The sequence below is a fragment of the Mastacembelus armatus genome, chromosome 21 (assembly GCF_900324485.2).
Source record: "Mastacembelus armatus chromosome 21, fMasArm1.2, whole genome shotgun sequence".
Classification (NCBI taxonomy): domain Eukaryota; kingdom Metazoa; phylum Chordata; class Actinopteri; order Synbranchiformes; family Mastacembelidae; genus Mastacembelus; species Mastacembelus armatus.
The window spans coordinates 28,239,661-28,266,218 of NC_046653.1; the positions used below are offsets into that span (position 1 = coordinate 28,239,661).

General features: G+C 44.5%; 2 protein-coding genes across 3 annotated transcripts in view; both read left to right on the plus strand.

The window, feature by feature from the left end:
• The window catches only part of LOC113123237 (titin-like), a 171,582-nt gene extending 162,883 nt beyond the window's left edge, over positions 1 to 8,699 (plus strand). The window contains exons 230-235 of the mRNA XM_026295055.1: positions 13 to 5,096; positions 5,187 to 5,343; positions 5,449 to 5,939; positions 6,048 to 6,201; positions 6,458 to 6,781; positions 7,343 to 8,699. Of these exons, the coding sequence (XP_026150840.1) occupies positions 13 to 5,096; positions 5,187 to 5,343; positions 5,449 to 5,939; positions 6,048 to 6,201; positions 6,458 to 6,781; positions 7,343 to 7,635 (6,503 nt within the window). The 3' untranslated portion in view covers positions 7,636 to 8,699. The remainder of the gene's footprint in view (positions 1 to 12; positions 5,097 to 5,186; positions 5,344 to 5,448; positions 5,940 to 6,047; positions 6,202 to 6,457; positions 6,782 to 7,342) is intronic.
• A 1,444-nt stretch (positions 8,700 to 10,143) lies between these two features.
• LOC113123821 (bone morphogenetic protein receptor type-2-like) lies at positions 10,144 to 25,891 on the plus strand. Of its 2 annotated transcripts, none has more exons than XM_026296126.1 (19): positions 10,144 to 10,391; positions 13,853 to 14,025; positions 16,759 to 16,947; positions 17,020 to 17,229; positions 17,421 to 17,528; positions 17,635 to 17,726; positions 18,239 to 18,466; positions 19,455 to 19,569; positions 20,272 to 20,432; positions 20,508 to 20,655; positions 21,250 to 21,386; positions 21,587 to 21,723; positions 21,827 to 22,016; positions 22,094 to 22,193; positions 23,032 to 23,111; positions 23,215 to 23,334; positions 23,414 to 23,620; positions 23,822 to 24,971; positions 25,544 to 25,891. In XM_026296126.1, the coding sequence occupies exons 2-19, from the start codon at positions 13,962 to 13,964 to the stop codon at positions 25,864 to 25,866; spliced, it is 3,759 nt and encodes a 1,252-aa protein (XP_026151911.1). In that variant the 5' UTR covers positions 10,144 to 10,391; positions 13,853 to 13,961; the 3' UTR covers positions 25,867 to 25,891. The 2 variants fall into 2 exon arrangements, with proteins under 2 accessions (XP_026151911.1, XP_026151912.1); XM_026296127.1 differs by lacking the exon at positions 10,144 to 10,391 and adding an exon at positions 10,396 to 10,523 and having other exon boundaries at positions 25,544 to 25,866.
• The last annotated feature ends 667 nt before the right edge of the window (positions 25,892 to 26,558 follow it).

Here is a 26,558-nt window from a genome sequence, read left to right on the forward strand (position 1 = left end):
TCTCATTTCTAGTCCCTGCCAAGATCCACCTGCCGAAGAACCTGAAGGACAAGGAAGCCATCCCTGCACTGCGTGGGGAGGTGCTCAATATCAAAATTCCTTTCAGTGGCAAACCAGATCCCGTCATTACATGGCAGAAGGGACAAGATCTCATTGACAGCAATGGCCACTACCAGGTCATTGTCACCAGATCATTCACTTCTTTGGTGTTCCCCAACGGAGTGAACAAGAAGGATGCAGGTTTCTACATCGTGTGTGCCAAAAATAGATTTGGCATTGACCAACAGACAGTTGAGCTGGATGTTGCTGATGTACCTGATCCTCCACGTGGTGTCAAAGCCAGTGATATTTCTAGAGACTCAGTGGCACTGAACTGGGTGGCCCCAGCAAATGACGGTGGCAGCAAAGTCATCAGCTATGTCATTGAGAAGTGCCCCACCACATCTGAGAGGTGGGAGCGTGTTGCCCAGTCCCGTGACACCCGCTATACCGTTACCAATCTGTTTGGAGGAACCAGTTATCAGTTCAGAGTCATTGCTGAAAATAAGTTTGGACAGAGTGCTCCATCTGAGACCAGTGGACCTGTTATGACAAAGGAGGACAAGTCCAGAGTTCTGCTCTATGACAGGGAGGTTGATGATTCTGGACATGTCCCCAAGGGCAAGGCTCAACATTCTGATGCAAAGAATCTGCACAACAAATATGCCATCGCAGAGGAATTGGGTAGAGGTCAATTTGGAATTGTCCACCGCTGTGTTGACATCAGCACTGAAAAGACCTACATGGCTAAATTTTTCAAAGTGAGAGGCGCAGATCAAGCAATTGTAAAGAAGGAAATAGCAACACTGAATCTGGCCAAACACACTAACTACCTCATCCTCCATGAGTCGTTCGACAGCCCTGAGGAGCTGGTGTTGATTTATGACTTCATCTCGGGTGTTGACATCTTTGAGCGCCTCAGCACTGCTGAGTTTGAGTTTAATGAGCGTGAGATTGTGAACTACATCAGGCAGATTTGCTCAGCTCTAGAGTTCCTGCACGCTCAGAGCTATGGACACTTTGATATCAGACCAGAGAACATTGTATACACAAATAGGACAAGCTCAAATGTGAAGATCATTGAGTTGGGCCAGGCCAGACATCTGACTCCTGGAGACCAAATCAAGATTCAGTACATCACTGCAGAATATGCAGCCCCTGAGATCCACCAGTGTGACATGGTTAGCAGTGTCACTGACATGTGGTCAGTTGGTGTCCTGGCCTATGTACTCCTTAGTGGACTTAATCCATTTACAGCCGAAACTAACCAACAGATGATTGACAACATCTCCACTGCAGCCTACAGCTATGATGACGAGTTTTTCAAACAGGTCAGTGTTGAGGCATTAGACTTCACAGACCGTCTAATGACAAAGGAACGTAAACATCGTATGACTGCAGCTGAGGCTCTTGCGCATCCTTGGCTGACCAAGCCTGCAGAAGAGGTCAGTACCAGAGCAATTCCAACTAGCAGGCATAAGAGATACTACCAAACAATAGTAAGGAAAGAGTGGAGCACCGTTGTCTCTGCAGCTCGTGTGGCCAATGGTGGCTCCATCAGGTCCCAGCGTGGTGTATTTGTTGCCAAGGTAAAGATTGCTCCATTTGAACACGGCCCTGTTGGAGGCCAGGTTAGCCATGCAGTGGCGAATGAGGGAGACAGTGTGAAATTCATCTGTAACATTGACAACTATGACAGCACTACTGAAGTGACATGGTACTGTGGTGTCAGGCAACTCGAAGCAGGTGACAAATATGAAATTGAATATGAAGATGGCCTCGCTGTAATCACAATCAACAAGGTCACAAGAGCCGATGATGGCACTTACAGATGCAAGGTGGTGAATGAGTATGGTGAGGACAGTGCCTATGCAGAGCTATTTATCATTGGTGTTAGATCTTACCGTGACTTCTTCACCACACGTGTGGTCAAGCGAACAAAGCGCAGAGTTGACACTGCCAGAATGCTTCAGAAGCCACCGGAATTCACACTTCCTCTAGTTAACCATACAGCCTACATTGGTGAGAATGTACGCTTTGGGGTCACCATCACTGTTCACCCTGAACCCCGTGTCATCTGGCACAAATCTGGACAGAAGCTCATCCCTGGACATGACGACAAGAAATACACTTTCATCAGTGACAAGGGTCTGTACCAGCTGATTATCCACAACATTGAAGAGGACGATGATGCTGAGTACAGTGTTGTGGCCCGCAACAGGTATGGTGATGACAGCTGCAAGGCTCGTCTCACTGTTGTTCCTCGACCTAAACCAGCAGACCTCACCTTGAGGCCCATGTTCAAACGCCTGCTTGCAAATGTTGAGTGTAAGGAAGGCCAGAATGTGCGCTTTGAGATTAGAGTATCTGGCCGTCCCACACTTAAGTGGGAAAAGGATGGCACACCTTTAGCATTTGGACCATCTATTGAAGTTGTCCATGAAGGTCTGGATTACTTCATCCTTCACTTGAGAGACACTCTCCCTGAGGACTCTGGTGTGTACAGAGTTACTGCTACTAACTCTGCTGGATCTGCCAGTTGCCAGGCCACACTCAAAGTAGAGCGTACCGCTCATGTAAGGAAAGAATATGAGACCAGTGAAAAAGAAAGGGAAAAGATGGCTGGTAAGGAGGAATTAGACAAGAAGGTGAGACTGTCTCAGATTTTGTCTGGCACTGTTGTTACACCTCTACCACCTGTAGCGGTTCAAGCTGTCAGGGAGGCAGCAACCATGTTCAAACCTGCTGTGACAACTAAGAGGGGTGAGAGAACTGAGGCTGAGATAAAGAAAGAACAGGAGGAGAGGAAGAGGCGTGCAGATGAAAAGAGGCTGCGTATGCCTTATGTAGTCCCCAGTCCTCGTGTCATTAATCCAGCTGTTCTTGAGGAGGATGTGGAAATAAAACACTTTAAGCCACTGTCCGACATGAAATGGTATAAGAAGCTACGGGATCAGTATGAGTTCCCTGAGCCTATGGAAAAAATAAAGCAGAAAAGAATGAAGCGTATTCGCCTCTCCAGGTGGGAGCAGTTCTATGAAGTGCCTATCAGGATCAAGGACCAGTATAAGCCCAAGTGGCGCATCTCATCCATGACTCAGGATGATTTGGAGACCGTGAGGCCTGCAAGGCACCGCACTCCTTCACCTGAAATGGAGGCCCACCGTAGGATGAGAAGGAGGTCCCTGGGTGACCTGTCAGATGAGGAACTGCTGCTACCTGTGAATGAGTACCTTTCCATGAAGAGAATTGAGGAGGAGAGGCTTCGTCTGGAGGAAGAGCTGGAGCTGGGCTACTCTGCTTCTCCACCTAGGCTCAGCCCAGTTCGCTTTGAGTTGTCTGCACTGCGTCCCTCATCTCCTAAAAGAGTGTACAGTGATGACGAAGAAGGGGAAGTCATCCATAGATATGACTCCTATCGAGTTCCATCTAAACATGAGGCTGGCACAAGTTTTGTTGAGCTCCGCCAGCGCCACGACAAAGCTACATACAGACCTCCAAGACAGAAGCAGAAGGTGTATGAAGAGAGAGAAGATCTGGAACTGCTGCGCCCACACACAACTGCTCAGAGGATCTCCTCTTACAAGAGTGAACTCAAACGTATAGAGTTTGAGGAGAAGACACGAACCTCGAAAAAGGAATCCACTGTTACTGTGGCAACAGTTTCTGAGGGCAGTGAATCTGAGTACCTGACAGCCTTTACCTCAGAATATATTCCTAAACCAGTCAAAAGGCACCCAGTGCCTGAAACAGAGAGAAGAGCATCCCCTACCCCAGAAAAGACTGTAAAGACAGAAGTAGCCCTACCTAGAGTTGACTTTGCATTCAGATATGAAGAGAGGAAGCAAGCTCTGAGATCAGAGAGAAGATCGGTGGAAAGGAAGGTTGAGGTGGTGACACAGGCTCCATTCAGCCTCGACCATGCCCCACGTATTACCATCAGGATGCGTTCTCATCGTGTACCCTATGGCTCCAACACTAGGTTCACTCTTAATGTCCAGGCCAAGCCGGAGCCAGAGGTCAAGTGGTTCCACAATGGAAAAGAGATTCATCAGAGCAGCAAATACCACATGACCAACATCAGTGGAGTTCTGACTCTTCAGATCACCAACTGTGTGACTGAAGATACTGGTACTTATCGTGTGGTCTGCAAGAATGCCAAAGGAGAGACTTCTGACTACGCCACATTGGATGTTGCAGGAGAATACGCTACCTTCTCTTCGCTCCGCAAGGATGAGGAGCCTCCATCCTCTCATCTGCCAGAGATGACCAGAACAGAAATGTATCATATCTCCTCTTCTAGAACAACAGTGGAGGAAACTGTGACTGAAACTAGGAAAGAGACCACTACTGTTGTTGAAAAGCCAAGGGAGAAGCCTCATGTTCCTGCCAAGATCCTGAAAAAACCACAATCCCTGACTGTTGAGGAAGGACACCTTGCCAGATTTGAATGTGATGTGGATGGCGAACCAGCACCTTCCATTACCTGGATGCATGAGGGAGCAGTTGTGGGTTCTACCACCCGTCACCATGTTGTGTCTACTCAGTACAACTCCTCATTTGAGATTTCTGCTGTTGAGATGTCAGATGAAGGTAGCTACACTCTTCTAGTTGAAAATCCTACAGGCAAAGAAGAAGCTCATTTCACTCTGAAGATCCGAAAGTCTGAGTCCAAGGAGAAAGTTGTTGCCCTTCAGAGAGTCACTTCTCCAGAGGCGAAGTCCCCTGTTGCCAAATCCCCTGAACCAGTCAAATCTCCTCAGAGAGTGAAGTCACCTGAGCCAATCAAGTCACCTCAGAGAGTCAAATCTCCAGTCTCACCAAAATCCCCAACACCGAAGTCCCCCACTTTCAAATCCCCAGCTCCATCTGAGAAGGAACGAGTAACTTCTCCAAACCAGTCACAGAAGAGAGTGTTGTCACCACCTCCTGAAAAGAAGCCATCCTTCTCTGTTGGTCTGAGCGATGTCACCGCAACCACTCACTCTGTTGTTAGGCTTTCAGTGAAGGTGACAGGAGAACCCAAACCTGCAATCACATGGATGAAGAATGAAAAGGTAACAAATGAGTTACAGATTTGAATGGAGAAAAAATAAGCGCACCACTCATTCATTCAATACTAACAGTCATATTTTCCTGATTGACAGGCTGTTCATCATGGTGGGAGGTATGAAATCTTTGAGGAGTATGGCTCAGCTCATCTTGAGATCTATGAATCAGAGGTCTCTGATAGCGGTGTGTACAAGTGCATTGCTACCAACAATGCTGGAGCAGTGTCGACAACCTGCACAGTCACTGTACAAGGTAAGATAACATTAGCTTGTGCAAACTATTGTTCTTTATTAGCCTGCAGCTACAAATATTCACACTGTTTCCTGCCATAAACTTTTAATTTATACCTTTTTTTAGGCTTAAAGAGCTCCACAGCCAAAGCTGAAATCTCTGAGGAAGTCATGAAACAGGAAATGGTCAGTGAGCAAGTCCTGTCCTCGGTGAAGGAGGTAAAATCCTCCCACAAACAGATGGCCATTTCAGAGGGCCAGTCTCTGACGCTGCGGGCAAGCATCCCCGGGGCCTCTGACATCAGGTGGATCCTAAATGGGGTGGAACTGGTCAACTCAGAGCAGTACAGGTATGGAGTGTCTGGAAGTGACCAGACCCTGACCGTCAGGTCAGTCAGCCAGCACGAACAGGGGATCATCACATGTCAGGCTAAAACACAGCAAGGCCTGGTCAAGTGTCAGTTTGATACTACGGTCACCGCAAAGCACTCCGATGCACCTCACTTCCTGGTGCAGCCTAGATCCCAGAACGTGAATGAGGGACAAAATGTCAAATTCATATGTGAAATTGCAGCAGATCCTTCCCCAGAAGTGGAGTGGTTGAAAGACAACATGCTTGTAAGTAGATTTCTTGTTTTGTAATCCTGACCAAACGTTAGCTGCACTGGTCTCAGTGCAAAACCTGTGTTGCTGATGTAAAACAACACTATCTCTGTCCCTCTGCAGGTATCTGTGACATCAAACATTAGACTGAGCCGCTCCAAAAATGTCTACACCCTGGAGATATGTGAAGCTACTGTTGCAGACAGTGGCAAATACACGATAAAAGCCAAAAATCAGTTTGGACAGTGCTCTGCAACATCATCCCTCAACGTTCTCAGTAGGTTTTCACTGCATGTCAGCTAACCAAACGTAACACAGCGTCTCTGTCTATTTAAGTAGCTTGAATTCCACAATTCGAGTAAACACATTGAATCTAATTTAACATACCAACTTTTAAATGGAAATCCAGGGCATGTGATAGTTGCTGCTTACACTCTTGTGTATGATGAGTCTGCATACACCGTTGCATACAGAATGTTGTACTTGTGCACATTGTGATATGAGCTATTTGCTTGTTGTCTGCACTCTCACAGCTCTTGTTGAAGAACCAACAAAAATGATTTTTGTGGAGCAGAAAGCTTCTACTGATGCTGCTTCCAGCATGCAGAAAGGTTTCTCTGCCTCGTCAGTTCGTATGGAAGCAGCTTCTATGCAGGCTGGCAGTTACAGCAGCAGCTCCCGCTCTGCTGCTGCCGCCGGATATTCGTTTGAAAGCATGTCTGCGACTAGCATGTCTGCCATGATGACTGAGTCAGTGGTTTCCATGAGCTCCAGCAGCCAAACGATGGAAATGTCTGCTCACTTGCATGCCCAGGCCTCCTCCTCGCTGGGGGCCCTCACAACAGGGGTCAAAAGAGGTGAGACGCATTTGAAATGTGGCCTGAATATGTCAATAACTTAAGCACTTAAACTCTGAATGACAGGAAATGGGCTGTAGATGATCTGAGTCTGTCTTTGTGAGTGAGGCTGGAACATCCAGACATGTTGTGACTTGAATTGTGTCCTGCTTGTTTGTTCTTCTCATGTTTGCACTATGTTCCACACAATATTAGCCACTGGTTCCTTCAACAATTAGACAGACATAAAATGTGAAAAAGAAAGACCTAAACACAAAACATTGTAACAAACATGAATATAGATAAATGACTGCTGCCATCTTTGTTTAGCCCAGAGTCAGGGTTGTGAAAAAGGTTAGGAATCCAGTTTTCTGTCGACCAGATGAAGTGTTCAGCATAGAGGGGTCTAAAAGTTTCCCACAGAGCTCCAATAAGCATCAACTGGAATTATTTTCAACTAGGGGTTTGGTGTGTTATAGTCAGCACAGAAATCTCAAATGTTGAAACAGTGACAACATTAAAGAAGCTAAGGCTTGAATAAAACTGTCTTCACAAATGTAAACCCCATCTCCTCGTTGACAGGCACTCCACCAAAGATCGAAGCTCTTCCACGGGACGTCAGTGCTGAGCCGGGGAAGTCACTGACTGTGTCGGGGGTGTTCTCTGGAGACCCTGCACCCTCCGTCCAGTGGGTCCGCTCTGGTCGGACCCTCCCCAACGGGGATGAGCGGTACCATGTGGAGAACACCACTGACCTCTCCACTCTTGTGATCTCTGCGGTGAAGGAGGGTGATGGAGGAGCATACACCCTCCAACTATCCAGCGAGTTTGGCTCTGACTCTGCAACTGTCAATGTTCACATTCGGTCCATGTAAAAAGAAAGGAAAAAAATTTAATTTATATTCTCCATGTCCCTCATCCAGAACCTCTTTGTTTAGTGAATAAGCATCAGTAACCTACTTGATAAAGATCTGGGTTTCTGTTCTTGTAAATATGAACTGTTTTTGTACCAATCTTGACATGAATTTTTGCCAAACTAGACTAAAGTCTAAAGTTGTTATAAAATGTGCCATATTGGATAACTATGACTTAGCATTTTTAAACCACTGTTCTGTGACATGTACATAATGTATATAGCCGAATTTAACGGTTATGGGAAATGTATGCATTGTTATTTATGACAATAATATTAACTGAAACAAAATGAAACAAAATGTGGATTTAACAGGAGAAAGTTTCACCTGAAACGAATACCTTGTTTAAGTGAGAAACAAAACTCTGTGCCTCAACGCTAAGTTGAAGTCTTAAGATTGCCTCAGCAGGTGGAGAGGCTCCCTGCTGACGTTAGGAACCAGAAACCGAAAGGCAAAATTGTTGTTTTGGACACGCGTCAGTGCGTGCAGTATTACAGTTTCCAGAGAATTGTACCATGAGCATAAGACCCTGAGTGCTGCTTGCATTACCCTCATGTAAGCAGTATGAACTGGCCTTGTGCTCAGACTGAATGTGTCATACCACCATGATGTGATGACGTGCTCAGAGTGCGAGCGGCCTGCACTCTCAGCATTTAGATCATTTTAATAAAGAGCGCTGTTTCTGGCACAGGACGGCTGGATTGGCTTTTTAAACTGGAACATCTCCTGGCCACAAATTAACAGAAAGTCAGCAGCAGCTCTTCTGTGCAGCAGCAGCGCCATCTCTTGGAGGATAATTAGATAATGTGTTTGTGTGCGAGTGTTCGTAGCTTTTAGTCATTTCACCTTGTCAGTAGTCGGGGTCTTCATTCACCACACTGTTTCCATCTCCCGTGGAAGAAAAGAAAAGCAGTTTTGTTTGACTCTGCACCTTGATTGAATTGATCTGTTGATGTAGAACTGTATGACATCCTCCTTGAGTTTTGTGCATTATTCATTTAATAAAGCATGATTTCAGCACTACACACATCTTCTTACTTGTCTGTTATGTCTGCAGTGTGTTTTTCTGCTCTGTGATACCTGTTAGTTTTCAATCAAAATGTCCTCCAGATAGATTGTGGTGTAGTTTGGAGAAATGCTAGTCCAAATCCCACCCAGAGACCGACAGCAGCAATGAATGTGGTGTCCTGAGCCTAATGTGTCCAGAACCTGGTTTAGTTTATTGGTCTGTGCCGTAGACCTGCAGTGTTGTCCCCACACCCCCACCAAGCTGATGAAGCTGAGGGGGTGCAGCACTAAGTTGACGTGATGGACTCTGCCTGAGGCCACCAGGTGTCACTGCAGGACATCAGCGTTCCTGAATCGGTTCTTCATGACAAACCAGTAAAATCTGAACAGCTGCTCAGCATATGTTCACAGCACAACAGCAATGTTTCACCTGCAGCTTTAAACACTTCTTCTCTGTCTCCAGGTTTTCATCCGCTGTGACACAGGAAGTGGTTGATATATGTCTTCAATCTAAAAGCAGAACTCCACAGACAATAACTAAAGCACTTTGTCTACGAGGAGGTCTCTGGCTACTAGGCAGCTTCTTTAAAAGGTAAATAATGATTTAATAGTAATTATTAACCAGTACAGTGGTTAGAACCTAACAGGAAGTTGGTTCCTGGTTTGAAACCCGGCAGGGGACTTTCTGGAGCCTATCCCAGCTCTCTCTGGGTGAAAGGCAGGGGTCCACCCTGGACAGGTCCCCAGTCCATCACAGGGCCACATAGAGACAAACAACCTCACACACTCACACTCACTCCTATGGGCAATTTAGAGTCACCAATCAACCTGACATACATGTTTTTGGACTGTGGGAGGAAACCAGAGTACCTGGAGAAAACCCACACAAGCACAGGGAGAACATGCAGACTCCACACAGAAAGGCCCCTGATGGGTTTCAAACCAGGAACCTTCTTGCTGTGAGGCCACAGGGCTAAACACTAACACACCGTGCTGCCCTGTATGCATAATATTTTGTTCTGTATTGTTGCACAGATGACATATATATTCCAATAACAGTGACTGCTTAGACAAAATAAAGTTAAGGATGACAGATAATGACACGACCGTCCTTGGGGCTGCTGTTAGCAATGTTTAAGTTTTAAAAACAGGAAACAGTGGCACTGAACACTACTGGAGAACTATTGCTGCTGAAGAAAAGTGCAGTGACAGACTTTAAATTTATGTGGACAGTTTTTTAGTCAGTGTCACATTTCTGTCCATGAGGGCACATCAACAGCTCTGAACGTGACCTGCTCTCCATGAAAATAAAAAAAGCTTTTAGAATTTATTCGTTTTCAATGCCAAACATTATTTTCAGTGCCAAATATCGAAGTCACTGTTCTGCCTCCATACAGCAGCAGCTTTAACTTTGAAAGAGTGGTCCGGAAGCTCAGTGGGCTGAAGTGCTATTATTTTGACAGAGGTGTCCGCAGAAAAACGCAGCGCAGAATATTCTCTGCGGATTTTCTTTCTCCTGCACAAACCTGCAGCTGGATCTGGATTAACGTCAGATAGAACAGTCCGGATCGAGGTGGGTCGAGCGGAGCTGAGCCGAAACAAACTGAACCGAGCCGCGCCAGGATAAAACCAAAAATACAGACAGGCGGAGAGAGACAGACAGGCTGCTTCATCTTCTCCCGCAGAGCCGAGCGGAGTCTTCCTCACCGGTAGGACCCGTTCTCGTTACACACACCGGGCAGGCCCCCGGTAACGGCTGCGTTACTGTGTATGCGTGTGGTGTGTATGTGCACCACTCCCTGCAGTCCTCAGCTGTAATAAACGTACCTGCAGACACACAGGTGAGCTGACACACAGACACATACACACACACAGCGTGTGATCAGTGGCGTTCACTGCAGGTGTGGCACAAACACACAGCTGAGCACCAAGGTCACACACACACAGCAGACAGTGCGTACTAATACTACACACACCACAGACAGACTGTGTGGACTAATACTACACACATCACAGACAGACTGTGTGTACTAATACTACACACATCACAGACAGACTGTGTGTACTAATACTACACACATCACAGACAGACTGTGTGGACTAATACTACACACATCACAGACAGACTGTGTGTACTAATACTACACACATCACAGACAGACTGTGTGGACTAATACTACACACATCACAGACAGACTGTGTGTACTAATACTACACACACCACAGACAGACTGTGTGGACTAATACTACACACATCACAGACAGACTGTGTGTACTAATACTACACACATCACAGACAGACTGTGTGTACTAATACTACACACATCACAGACAGACTGTGTGGACTAATACTACACACATCACAGACAGACTGTGTGTACTAATACTACACACATCACAGACAGACTGTGTGGACTAATACTACACACATCACAGACAGACTGTGTGTACTAATACTACACACATCACAGACAGACTGTGTGGACTAATACTACACACATCACAGACAGACTGTGTGTACTAATACTACACACACCACAGACAGACTGTGTGGACTAATACTACACACATCACAGACAGACTGTGTACTAATACTACACACATCACAGACAGACTGTGTACTAATACTACACACATCACAGACTGTGTGTACTAATACTACACACATCACAGACAGACTGTGTGTACTAATACTACACACATCACAGGCTGTGTGTACTAATACTACACACATCACAGACAGACTGTGTGTACTAATACTACACACATCACAGACAGACTGTGTGTACTAATACTACACACATCACAGGCTGTGTGTACTAATACTACACACATCACAGACAGACTGTGTACTAATACTACACACACCACAGACAGACTGTGTGTACTAATACTACACACACCAGAGACAGACCTAATACTACACACACCATAGACAGACCTAATACTACACACACCACAGACAGACTGTGTGTACTAATACTACACACACCACAGACAGACTGTGTGTACTAATACTACACACATCACAGACTGTGTGTACTAATACTACACACATCACAGACAGACTGTGTGTACTAATACTACACACATCACAGACAGACTGTGTACTAATACTACACACATCACAGGCTGTGTGTACTAATACTACACACATCACAGACAGACTGTGTGTACTAATGCTACACACATCACAGGCTGTGTGTACTAATACTACACACATCACAGACAGACTGTGTACTAATACTACACACACCACAGACAGACTGTGTGTACTAATACTACACACACCAGAGACAGACCTAATACTACACACACCACAGACAGACTGTGTGTACTAATACTACACACACTACAGACAGACTGTGTGGACTAATACTACACACACCATAGACAGACCTAATACTACACACACCATAGACAGACCTAATACTACACACATCACAGACAGACTGTGTGTACTAATACTACACACACCATAGACAGACCTAATACTACACACACCATAGACAGACCTAATACTACACACATCACAGACAGACTGTGTGTAACCAGTGGCGGCTGTTAAAAAGCCTTCTTTGTGTGGCTGTGCCAAATTTAATTAGTACAGTAACCATCCCAGTACAATATATAATATTCATACAGGGCAGTAATGTAACTCGTGGTTCAGCAGTTATTTAGTGTCAACATTAAAATGTTTGACCATTACACAAAGGCAAAATATACATAAACAATATATCAATTAATATTATAAAATAAATACTTATATTTAATGTTGATGTTTAGTTCAGCTGATGCAGGGTTTATTTTTACCACAAATACTGATTTATATTTAATATATTACACAGTTTTTAACATTTTCTCATACTTGTAATATTAATATAATTTAATAAAAATATTTTTACAAATAAATAATTTTAAAAAAGGTTTCACCAGTGGGCAGGTGGTGGGGCAGTACGTAGTAATACTGCACACATACAGTACGTAGTAATACTGCACACATACAGTACATAGTAATACTGCACACATACAGTATGTAATAATACTGCACACATACAGTACATAGTAATACTGCACACATACAGTATGTAATAATACTGCACACATACAGTACATAGTAATACTGCACACATAAAGTACGTAATACTGCACACATACAGTACATAGTAATACTGCACACATACAGTACGTAGTAATACTGCACACATACAGTACGTAATACTGCACACATACAGTACATAGTAATACTGCACACATACAGTACGTAATAATACTGCACACATACAGTACGTAATAATACTGCACACATACAGTACGTAGTAATACTACTCACATACAGTACGTTATAATACTGCACACATACAGTACGTTATAATACTGCACACATACAGTACGTAGTAATACTGCACACATACAATACGTAATAATACTGCACAAATACAGTACGTAATAATACTGCACAAATACAGTACGTAATAATACTGCACAAATACAGTACGTAATAATACTGCACACATACAGTACGTAATAATACTGCACACATACAGTATGTAGTAATACTGCACACATACAATACGTAGTAATACTGCTCACATACAGTACGTAGTAATACTGCACAAATACAGTACGTAATAATACTGCACAAATACAGTACGTAATAATACTGCACACATACAGTATGTAGTAATACTGCACACATACAATACGTAGTAATACTGCTCACATACAGTACGTAGTAATACTGCACAAATACAGTACGTAATAATACTGCACACATACAGTATGTAGTAATACTGCACAAATACAGTACGTAATAATACTGCACACATACAGTATGTAGTAATACTGCACACATACAGTACGTAGTAATACTGCACACATAAAGTACATAGTAATACTGCACACATACAGTACATTGTAATACTGCACATTTATAACTTAGCTTCTAATGTCTTAGAGCTATCTATTTTTACATAGCCTTATTATGGGATTATAGTGCATTGGACCTGGTCTCTGTGGGGCCTTCAGAAGCCCCGGTGAGTGTCAGTTATCGCAGACAGGGTTTGGTTTCATGCCATTTCAAACAACCAGCGACACCAGCAACGTGACACTGACTTTTGCTAAAAATAAACAGGATTTTTTTTCATTGGTGCTGCTCTTTTTTTTTCAGAGGAAGAGATGCTGAGTGTGCAGCTCCTCCAGGATAATCTGATCCAGAACCAGGGTTTCAGAGTCTGTGTGACAGCCGCAGGGACTCAGACCTGAGAGCTGGACCCAACATGGCTGCTGTGCGTGGAGTTATGTGTCTGTGTGTGCTGCTACTGCTGCTGCCTGCTGTGACCGGTCAGTCCTTGCCACTTTCAGTTTCAAAACTTCGCTCTAAATCTGTGTATTTTCACAGGTATTATCAGAATAATAGCGTCATAGCCAATTTACTGCAGACAGACAGACGAACAACCTTAAACTAACTATGAGGTTCATTAGAGACATGAAAATCCCCATGTTTAGTGGGATCTCTGCCATAAACCCATTTGTGTCATGGTTAACAAAGCAAGCAGCTGGAAAACCAGACTTTGCTGTGCTCAGACCTCCAGCCTGCACACATGCTTCAAGAGGCCTCCCTGTAGCAACATGGCAGCTCATGAGGCTCATCTGTGAGTGCCAGTGTTACACTCCACCTTCCTCCCTCTGTGTGTGTGTTAACAGTAGACTAAACAGTGCGACTCCGCCTGGCTCCGACAGTCTGGGGAGGGGGCTCAGACAGATTCCTGTGAAGTGACGCTGGCCCCCTCCTTCTGAAACGCGAAGGAATTTGGTATGTACTGGACTTTAGAGAGCTCACCCAGCTGAAACTAAAACGTGACGTCTGTCCCGATGGTGGCGCTGGGGAAAAGGTCATAAAAGGGTTCAACCTCTGGTGAGTGGGAGGGAGCTCAGTTGAACAGTAGAATTTCATCATTCCATTACTGTTTTATTTTCAGTTTTCATTTTCATGTAAAACTCAATGGGAGAAAAATCTAAATACCTGTACAAATTTACTGAGACACAGGGCGTGACATTAACACCGGCCAAATGTGGCTGGTTCAGTTTTGTATATAGATGTATTTGTAATTGTAGTCATCTCAAAAAGGGTCTTAATTGCAACTAATTGCAGTGTGACACTACAACACTACAGCTCCCATGAGCACTACTTACACAGAGTGTTTGCTCATTGGTCCATTTGTGAAGCCTGTTGCCTTGGGCGCTAGTTACCGACGGCACATGACCCTGAGAGAAGAAGTCCCCTGTGGAGAACATGGCACAGATGTGACCCAGAGGAGCTCTGTGGCAGCACAAACCCGGAGAGCAGGACCTGACGATGAAACCAAAAATGAAGAGAAACATTCAACGAAAAAAGAAAGTCTGGTCGAGAGTGGCTGGTGTATGATCCAGTGCATGTGAACACCATCGTCAACTTTAATTTCATAAAGAGTGTTTTCCCATCAACCAAACTGTGGCCAGTGAAGATGCTGAGTGGCTAGTGACTTTGGAAGACCACTGTGCTGTGAGCGAGATGGAACTCACAGGGAACACACAGACGTGAATTTAAGTCGTGAGATGTTTCAGACCAAAGCACATGAAAACTGGGTTGTAACTTTGGCGTTAAGTTGAGGAAGTTGTGGACGTGGAGCTGGGACATTGGATTAATGGAGGAACAGCCTGAGGCGTCACTCTGCTGCACTGTTCTCAGTGCTCAGACCCCACAAAATGCCAAAATGCATCATTGTTTGTGGCCGTCAGACTCCTTCCTGGCACCGAGGCTGATGTGCGTGCGTGTGTGTGCGTGTTGACTTTGACACACTTTCTGGGTGTATTCAAATGCCTCCTCGGGAAGAACAGCTCCAAGACCAGAGCCACATGTGATCAGGCCACACCAGAGCGGCTTTACTTCAGTAAAAGTGCTAACTCCCTAACCCTAACCCTATCTGGGCCCCCACAGTTTAAAAAAAACTCTCATACCCCTTCAGGACCGAGTCCAGTTGCTCCATGGGCAGAACCTATATATAAAGTCAGCCATAGCAAGACCCCCTTTCTCTTCTGCTAATTGTAGTGTCTTAAATCTGACATGTGGTTACCTGTCCTGCCAAGATAATTTTTTAATACCAGAGAAAACAGACTTCTTAATCTTCAGAAGGGGAGATCCTTGGAAGGACATTCCTCTTAATCAAGTGGAAAGGGAAAAGGGAACCACATTAAACTTATATAAGTTGGCAGAAATTTTAAATATAGACTAATATATTTAAAATACATTTGTTAGTGAGGCATTTAGTTCTGGTTCTTAATTTTTATCTTTTACTCTGTACCTCTCTCTTTTTACCATCTTTACATTGTGAAGCACTTTGGTCAACTTGCTTTAAATGTGCTTTATAAATAAACTTTGATTTGGTTTGATCAACTCTGCCCAATCAGCTGCGGTAAAAGGCAAAGGTAAAAGGTTGTCCTGTACCTGTCAGACTATGTCCTGCTCATTTCCTTTGTTTATGGGATGTTCTTATTTATAGAAACTTGATCTTCACTTCCCTGTTCTCAACTTGTCTGTGCTGTAGTCAGTGCCAGGGGGTATCATTTATTATACCCAGAGTTTGTGGTCCTCATGTTAGTTGCTACGTTGTTGTAGTGAGTTAGTCTGTGTTTTCAGTCACATTCCTTGTTCTCCAGTTTCTCAGTGTTTGTCTGTTTTCTGCTGAAATGTTTTTCAGCAAATGTTTTTCAAAAACACTGGAGCAGTTTCAGCACAACTGTTTCATTTGGAATTCAGAGCTTCAGAAACCTTTATCCGATAGTGGTTAACGCATCGTACTCGCTGAGTAATAATCATGTCTGTCTGACATAACTTGGCAAACAGAAGGTAAAAGAGCAGAACAAAGACCACCCAGGGAACAAATACACTGGCTGGTCGGACCCGATTACACAAACACTTCCAGCCGAACTATAAAATGACAGGACAGCGGTTCTCTTCAAAGAACCTCAGAACTATCTCAGAACAAATGTACCAGAAGTGTTTGTTGGTGAAACTGAGCCGCAGTCTGTATGCAGGTCTGCAGTCAGAAGACCGAGAGTGTGCCTTTACTGACCACTTGCAAGGGGCGGAGCTTCACAATGGACCCACCAATGAGCTGCGAGGAGTGGTGCGAGAAAATGGCACAATTCGCTGCAGCCGTGGCTCCCGTTGCTATGGCTTGTGGGAAAAAAAACCTGACGGTGAAATGCACCTGGTGAAGCAAGGTGAGACATACACTCTGACACACATACCTGCACAGTTTGAATTTGTCAGGTTAAATGTATTTTTTCATCCAGGCTGTTGGACTCACATCGGCGGCCAACAGGAGTGTCATGGCGACCGTTGCCTGGTGTCAGCAACACCATCTCAGATCCAGAATGGCAGTTACCGGTTCTGCTGCTGCAGCCAAGACCTCTGCAACACCAACTTCACAGAGGCCCCGCCCACCTTCGACACCCCGGCCCTGAGGCTCATGAAGCCCAGCAGAAGTGATAACAGACAGACAGGTGAGAGCATCACTACTGACCAATCACTGAGCTCATACTGCTTGTTCCTGGGCGGAGTTTAATTCAGACCCTGAACAGCAGTCTTCCTGTCTCTGGGTTAGGCTTAACCCTCACCTCGACGAGTCCATGGAGTGCAAATGTGTGCGTGTTACTGTCACAGTTATGTTGACAATGATGTCATCATCCCACAGATCACCAGCCACTGAAGTGGGAGGAGACAGCACTTATTGCCCTGGTAACTGTCGCTATAGCAGCCGTCCTCATCATGGCGCTGTTCCTGGGATACCGCATGATGAAAGGTATGCACACACTGCAAGGACACATGTGGTTAACAATGGTAGTAATCAATCATGCTGATCACTGAAAATGATAATTAATACAAACTGCGTCTTTATGTGTGTTCAGCGAAGCACAAGCTCAGTCTGTCTGCTCTGGATGTGATGGAGGCAGCAAACACAGAGTCTGCCATCAACCTGGAGAATCTGAAGCTGCTCGAGGTAAAGTGACAGTTTGATGGAGGGATTATTCAACAGGTAACCACAGGAAAACAACCATGAACAGACTCTGTGACCAAAACTCTCACAACAGAATGGTCCAATTCTGAGTAGCAGATATCCAAACTGGCTCCTGCATATCCCAAAATGCACCTGGAGAAGTGTCTGTCATCAGAACCTCCATGCTTTTCAAACACACACCTTTCAAATTCCACATTTTATTTTACGTTAAAAATAAAATGTGGAATTTGAAAGGTGTGTGTTAGATGACTGCTCTGACAGCATCATTACCATGTAAGGGTTTAAAATGCCTTGAGATATTGTTTTATTGCTTTGGTGCTATGCACATATATTGAATTGAATTGACTGACATCACTATGACATCATCAACCACGTGTTTAATCTGTTACAGTAAACACAATATAAACGTATGAACCCTGAATGTTAGGAGACCTACAATTGAACCCTGAGGAGTACCGCAGTCTAACAAACCTCTTTGTCCACCTTTCTGGTAGCTGATTGGTCGAGGTCGTTATGGCGTGGTGTTTCGAGGCTGTTTAAACGAACGCTGTGTGGCTGTCAAAGTCTTCAGCTCAGCCAACCGACAGAACTATGCCAATGAGCTCTCCATCTACTGCCTGCTGCAGCAACACGTCAACATCGCCCATTTCCTGGCTGCCGATGAGAGGACGACACCCGACGGACGACCAGAGTTCCTGATCCTAATGGAGTACTACCCTCAAGTAAGAGACCAGATCAAGTTGGGCTGTGTGGGTGTGAGCTTTCTGCAGCTTCATTTTTAGAAATGATGCTGTCTATTGTAGCCTGACAATTAAACTCCATTTTTATTAGTTTTAGTGTCATTACCAGAATTATTTGTGATTATATAGATAAATACCAAGAGATTATAATTTCTGCTGAAAAAATATTAAACAATGAAAAAGCAAAGAACACCTAAAACATAAATATAAATTCATATATTCAGCTATTGTATTTGGTCACAGTCAGCTGCTCCTGCAGTTCATGTGCACGTCTCTGACTCTCCATTAGTCCTGGTATTGTGCGACGACGGCGCCTCTACTCCTGCTTCCTGTCTGGAGCCAACCCCCAACACACACGCAAACATGCTGGTCTTTCTGGTTTTCTGAGGACTCTCATTGACCTAATGCATCTCCAAACCCCCTCCCCTGCCCTTAACCATCGCAGCTAAACATCTAACCCTTGCCCCAACCCTGACCTGCATACATCTGAACCCTCAGACAACACTTTGGAGCTGTGGGGACTCTGCAACAACTCCCCTTATTGTAGAAATGTCCCAACAACATTGGTATCAACCTACAATTTGTCCAGACACACCCTGCAAATCTAGTCCTTATTATCTTTAATTCACAAATGTGCTTAAACAATATCAGCTTCCTGTTTATAACCACCCACTGTTTACTTAGTGCGAAGTCTGCTTGGCTGGTTTACACACACACAAAACATTTTTTTTTCATGTAAGATCTGATTTTTATATGTACATACACAGATGTCAAGACTGTAGATAATATACTCTGTTGTATTTAATCAGGCAGCAGTGTGTTCACAACAGAAATACTGTTGGCCAGAAAGGCCATTATCACCTTCATGAAGACCAATTTACAAAAATTAAATTTACCAATTTAATTTTAGTATTTTCTTCAGTAAAAGAATAAGAACATTGTGACAGTGTTCTGGTGTGTGTCTTCTCAGGGCAGTCTGTCCCAGTATCTGGCGGTCCACACTGTCGACTGGCCGACCTGCTGCAGGATGACTCATGGTGTGACCAGAGGACTCGCCTTCCTGCACACCGAGCTCTACAGAGGAGGTACCCACTATGTCATTATCTCTCCTTTTTAAAACCAGTGATTTCCTAAAAAACTAACAGCAGCGGTGAATCTGTAGTAGGAGACAGTCGGCGCTGGTTTAGGTCTGTTTATGGGGTTTATTGACAAGAAGAGAACATCAGCAGTCTGTGTTCACTTGCTTTTACTGTCTGGACTTTTATTTTTGTCTTATCAGCAAAAGCTGTAGCGGACCCAGACGTCAACACGCGCTCAGAGTCAGGCTGCTGCTGACGAAGGCTGCATATTAAACACATGCCAAAGATAATGAACTGCTTCTCACTCATAGACACAGTGATGGAGCATTACTGCCCCCCCTGGTGGTGACACATACTTTGAGTTTGAGTTTTTAAAGAAGACTGTGAATGACTGGTTCAGCTCAGGTCACAGCTGCTCTGATAAATAAAAACAAGAAGCCTGTCTCAAGATTTTCTCTTTAAATTTACTGATGAAGAGATAGATTTGTTTTCCAGATGTATAACTGATAAGATAAAATAAATGAAGGCATTTTAATTAAATATGGGATTCTGGGTTTCAAATAAATGTATTTGATGTGTTTTTGTTTTTTTAGTATATAAAGCAGTTTTTTTCTTTCAGAGTTTCAGTTTTTTTTTTGGCAAAGTGCTGTAATGATGAAAAAGGGGGATGGATGTGACAGACCTGGTCTGTGCTCTGTCTCCACTCAGACCAGTATAAACCAGCGGTGGCACACAGAGACATGACCAGCAGGAACATCCTGGTCCGAGCCGATCTGTCCTGCGTCCTCGCAGACTTTGGATTGTCCATGAAGCTGACAGGAGACCGAACATGTCGCCCCGGAGAGGACGACGCCATGGCCATATCTGAGGTCTGGTGGAGGAACAATGATGATGGTGCAAGTGTAAGGTGAGACAGGAAATTTGATGTGTCTGTGTGCGTGCAGGTGGGGACGGTGCGGTACATGGCTCCAGAGGTTCTGGGAGGAGCTCTGAACCTGAGGGACTGTGAGTCAGCGCTGAAGCAGGTGGATGTTTATGCTCTGGGTCTGCTCTACTGGGAGAGCTTCAGGAGGTGCTCCGACCTGTTCCCAGGTGACACAACACTGCAACACAACAACACATAGAACATGCAACATATCACATGAGGCACACAGCATCATCCCAAAGGCCTAAAATACAGGTCACAAGTACATTGACAACATGTAATATAGCATAATGTAAAACTGAAAAAGAATATATATATATATATATATATATATATATAGTCTGTTTATACATGATATTTTATTACAGTGTACAAGAAAATAATATAAGAAATCACAGCAAATTACTTGAACTGGGATTTTCAAAGTCGAAGCCTTGTTTGAACACCAGTTTTTTATCCTATATTTTTTCATATTTTGTTCATGTGTCCCCATCAACAGCAGCAGAACTGACAGTGATCAGCTGCTTTTTGCAGTGGACCCATGGGTGCACAGACAACTGTCCCTGAATCACTGCGACACTGAAAGAAACTTAAAAACAGCAGGATTCTCAATGAAGCTCTGCAGCCTGTGTTTCCTCTGAGTGGATTTATGGAGCTTTATTGTGGATCAGAGATTAATCAACAGATTAATGGCTAATTTTATTATAAGATGCTGTGAAATATGTGTGTACCTTAGCATGATTTCATGTCTGTGTCTTCAGGTGAAGCAGTACCTGAGTACCAGCTGGCATTCCAGGCCGAGCTTGGGAATCATCCAAGCTTCGAGGACCTCCAGGTCCTTGTTGCCAGAGAGAAATACCGACCCAGATTCCCTGAAGCCTGGAAGGAGAACAGCCTGGTCAGTTCCCACTGTCAGATCCTACTCCTGGCAGCTCACTGTAGGGGTTTAGTCACAGTAATGCCACATAAAATATATAATGCATCCCCTCCACATAAAACAATCTAGTCCAATCCTTGACCACAAAGAATCAGTTTATCATTTATAATATTGGGCTGAGGGAATAACAGTAATACTCTGTGGCTGGTTTTGTGTTTTAGACATTGCGTATGCTGAAAGAAACAATGGAGGACTGTTGGGACCAGGACGCTGAAGCTCGACTTACTGCTCAGTGTGCAGAGGAGAGGCTGTCTGAGCTCACACTGCTGAGTACACACACTGCAATACACAACCATAGGTATACACACAACTACAGACACACACACACACCGCAACAGACAATCACTGGTATACACACAACAGAGGACCACAGAGTACTGATTTCTGCCTTTGTCTCTCAGGAATTTGTCTCATGGCTGCTGGGCTCCTCAGGTGGGCTCCACCTCTTCCTACATTGAGGATCTGCAGGTAGATGTGGTTAAAAATCTCCAGGGGGATGAACACCCAGCACCTGTCAAGACAACCACAAGTGGGGCTGAAGGTGCTGAGAAGAACAGGAACTCCATCAACTATGAACGGCAGCGGGCGCAGGTAGAGGTTCACCAGGTGTTACAGTCAAGACAGAACATGCTCACTCATATGTACTGATCACGCTTTCTGTGTGTCAGACTCAGACCCGATTATCCAGTCCAGACAGCAGCGTGTCAGCCACCACTGCCATGATGCCTGCCACCATCTTCTACAGCATCTCTGAGTCTGAACACACCGGTAAGTTTCACACACGTTTCAGAAAGCACAATCAACGTGATGAAGACATTTTCAACCAGTGCTAACATGCTAACATGTTAAGGTGCTAACGTGCTGACATGTTACAGTGCTACATGCTAACATGCTACAGTGCTAACATGTTACAGTGCTGACATGCTGACACGTTACAGTGCTAACGTGCTACAGTGCTAACATGCTACAGTGCTAACATGTTAAAGTGCTAACGTGCTGACATGTTACAGTGCTAACATGTTACAGTGCTGGTATGCTGACACGTTGCAGTGCTAACATGTTACAGTGCTAACGTGCTACAGTGCTAACATGCTACAGTGCTAACATGTTAAAGTGCTAACGTGCTGACACATTACAGTGCTAACATGTTACAGTGCTGGTATGCTGACACGTTGCAGTGCTAACATGTTACAGTGCTAACATGTTAAAGTGCTAACGTGTTACAGTGCTAACGTGTTATAGTGTTAACATGTTAAAGTGCTAACGTGCTGACACATTACAGTGCTAACATGTTACAGTGCTGGTATGCTGACACGTTGCAGTGCTAACATGTTACAGTGCTAACATGTTAAAGTGCTAACATGTTACAGTGCTGGTATGCTGACACGTTGCAGTGCTAACATGTTACAGTGCTAACATGTTAAAGTGCTAACATGTTACAGTGCTGGTATGCTGACACGTTGCAGTGCTAACATGTTACAGTGCCTACGTGCTAATATGTTACAGTGCTGACTTGCTGGTGTTTAGCAGTGTAATGTTACCATCCTGGTGCTGCCATCAGTCGACTTTTACTGTGTAGTTAACAAGTGTCCCTGCTGACCTCCAGGTGGCGCTGTGCCCTGTGTCCCAGTCTGCCTGCAGCTTACAGAAGAAGACCTGGAGGCCACCAAACTCGACCCCAAAGAGGTTTTGGGGTTTAACATATTTTTAGTTTTAACATATTCTTACTTTAGTGCCAAGCTCAGACCACATCGTTAATCTTTCAAAATCTGTAAATGTGTCTCTACAGGTAGACAAGAATCTGAGGGAAAGTTCTGATGAAAACTTGATGGAGCACTCCCAGAAACAGTTCAGCTCAGAGCTACAAACTACCAACCTGCTGTACCATCAGATACTACAAACTACAGAGGTACCTCATTGAAATACTTATGTGGCATCTCTTAAATGTCACACAGGTAGTGAGATGTCTTTTTCTGTTTTTCCTCCAGGCAAATGGCTTGGTATTGACTCCGCCAGAAGAACTTGGTTGTGTTGATGGACTAGACACTCCTCCTTCCTCCTCTATCCACTCCCTCCCAAAACAGCAGAACCTTCCCCAGAGACCCACAAGCCTCCACCTCCTCCCAAAAACCAAGGAGACCACCTCGGCCTCTTCTGGACTGCAGCTGGCGAAGCTCAAGTCAAACCACAGACAGGTACAGTAGGATCTGATATGACTGACATAGACTGATCCCCCATCTGTCATTTTCCTGGGAGATGCTTGGCAGATCACAGTGCAGTAAGCTCTGACAATAGTCTGGAGGTCATATCTTTGAGTCGTCTTGCTGCATAGATATATATCACTTCACTCTTACAACTTCGTTCTTTTCACTCATTCTGATTGTGCCTGATTTCAGGTGGAAACAGGCGTTGCTAAGATGAACACAGTAGCAGTTGCCACGGCTGCAGAGCCTCATATGGTAACCACGGTGACTAACCACACGAGCACAAGAGTCATTGTCGCAAATGGGAACAGAGTCCACCCAATAATGGTGGTCAGCAGCAGCTACAATGCAGGGGTCCCTACACTGGTGACAAACAGTATGATAGGCGGTGGTCGAACCAATCCAGCAGGACCACAGCTGGACGAGGAGGACCAGGTGGAAGGACGGATGACTGCAGGAGAGGACGATCAGTTAAATCTGCTCAACTTCAGTCCCGATGAACATGAACCCCTACTCAGAAGAGAACAGCCACCTGCCGAGAGTGAACCTCTTCCTCATCTGCATCATCAGTCACGAGCTGGAAACATCTTGTCAGGTCGAGGCTCCAATTCCAACAACAACAACAATAGGATAGCACTGGGATCAGAGGTAAAGATCCAGGGTTTAGAGGTTAAATCTGAAAGGATGATGGGTTCACAGGTTAGTCCTGGTACAGGCATCAGCAATCCTAAACACGAGTCACACCTGTTAAGTCAAACGATCAGTGGATCTCCAGCTGCTGTTCCACTTTCGCATATGGAAAATCTTTTGCTTTATGGTCAAGCAGAACAAGCTACAGCTACAGGCCCATGTCTCCAGGATGTTGTTGCAGAACTAGTACTGGCCTCTGGGCAAATCCAAAACCCAGAGTTTCATCTGATCCACTCTGCAGCCACTGTTCAGGTCCCGGATGCTAGAGATCCCGATTGTGGCTCAACAGAAGCACCAAAAGTGGTAGTTCCAGAAACCTCAGGAACCCCACCTTTAAAAGCTCTGGACAAAACTCCTGAAACTCTAGACACATCTTCAAAAGCCGTAGTTTTAGATGTCCAGAAACCTTCAACTGCGGATGCTCCAACTCTAGGAGCCACAGCCTCATGTTCAGAAGATTCACGTCTTGAGTTTCCAACCTCAGAAAATCCAGCTCCAGAAACTCCAGTTTTAGGATCTCAAACTTCAGTACCTGCAGCTGCACAGACTGGACCAACTGCAGATCTGTTGCAGTCTCAGATGGGACAGACCAAAGCCAGGAGGCCTGAACGTCCCTGTTCTCTGGATCTGTCTTCATCCTGCATTTACTCAGGTAAGTCGAGATTAAAGGTGTAACTGATTTCAGTGTCATTTCAGTTGTTCCTGGGAATAAAATGCTACTTCCTGTTTCTTATATAATTTCATCTTTTATGAGTGCCCACTGAGGACTGACCCTGTGCTTCGTGACTAACAGCTTTGTTTCCCTCGGTCATTAGTCTTCATTTCATCCTGTGTCACGTGACCTAAAGGAAGTATAGTTGGTTAATTGTTCTGACTGCCCAAAGCAAAACATTTCTCGTACTGCTTTGTCTCATTGTAAGTCTGGGCAGTGTAGTACTGTAATCATCTCAGATCTCATTTCCTGTTTGCTGCAGGGTCTAACCCCAACCCTTCATTACAGTCTTGGTTAAAATCAACTAAATCAAATTAAAATCAAATTGGTGAGTGTGAGGAGGGGAGAGAGTTTAGTTCAGGAAGTCTTGTTTAAGGAAAAAAGAGGGTCATGATTGGGAATCATCGTCCATCGTCTGTTAGACTAGTGTGATCTGGTGTGTAAATGGGTAAATGTATGTGTAATGCCACATTTTTTGGATAGAAGTGCTTATTGTTTCCTGTCCTTCTCAGATGATGTTGGTCTGGCAGATAACGGGGCTCTGAGTGCTTCAGGAGAGAAAATAAAACGTCGCGTGAAGACACCCTACACCCTGAAGAAATGGCGTCCGGCCTCATGGGTTGTCTCCACAGATACAGCTCTTGACCTGGACTTTGAGTTCAACCCCAGTGGCAGTAGCAGTAGGCAGACCTACTTTTCTTCTGGTCTTCATAAAGGAGGAAGCAGTGGCGTCCCTAAAATAAACCAGTCAAAATCCAGTATGGCCGTGTTTTTGGTTGATGGTGGAACAACAGCAACCACAACCTCCGAGCCTGATGGCATGACCTGCTTCTAAAGGTGTCAAATAAAACCTTTTCTTGAAGGAGAGGAGGTTTCTTTTTTTTTCTTACCTTTTTTGCATCTTTGTTTTTGTTCTCTTTGGTTGTGAAAAACTGAGCTGACAGTCTGCCCCTTTGTTTGGCCTCTCCAGCACTGAGCTGAACCTAATCCTGAGGGACATGGAATGCTTCCAGGCTGTAATGTTGGTTTGGTGTTTGTTTTTTCTAGATATCACAGGACAGTCAATCAGACAGACTTCAAGAGTTGAAAATGAAATCTCAAGATGTGTCAGCCTTTGGATTTCATGTGATGTCGATGTTTTCTTGATTCAGCTGGACATTTTGGAAATATCTGACCTTGGACATGGCCCATGTAGCACAAATGTCCATAATGCTCAAAATATATAGTTTACTGTTAGTGTTTTCAGGTGGATCCCTAACTCGAGGGAGATTGGCTGGTGTAGAGATTAGTCTTGTGGGTGGTAGGTGTGGACGCTGATTTCTGGATGTGGCCTTGACCCCAGCAGAGACACAGGAATCTCTGCCCATGTTAAGTGAAGGAAGGCTGCTGTTGACCTGCCAATGGTTGGCAGATGTGGTGTGAACCCTAAGTGGGTAACGACATTGCCCACCTTAGTGATCTCAGTTGCTGGTTTAGCAAAGCAAGTTTCAATTAAAACACCTGACACTGACCAGAAGTTCATTTATT

What these genes read in the sequence shown, in the direction of transcription:
- LOC113123821 (XM_026296126.1), top strand. Translation starts at nt 13,962, where the DNA reads ATGGCTGCTGTGCGTGGAGTTATGTGTCTGTGTGTGCTGCTACTGCTG. An exon ending in ATGAACGGCAGCGGGCGCAG is followed by an intron (nt 22,017 to 22,093) that starts GTAGAGGTTCAC and finishes TCTGTGTGTCAG; the next exon opens with ACTCAGACCCGATTATCCAG. An exon ending in TCAAGTCAAACCACAGACAG is followed by an intron (nt 23,621 to 23,821) that starts GTACAGTAGGAT and finishes GCCTGATTTCAG; the next exon opens with GTGGAAACAGGCGTTGCTAA.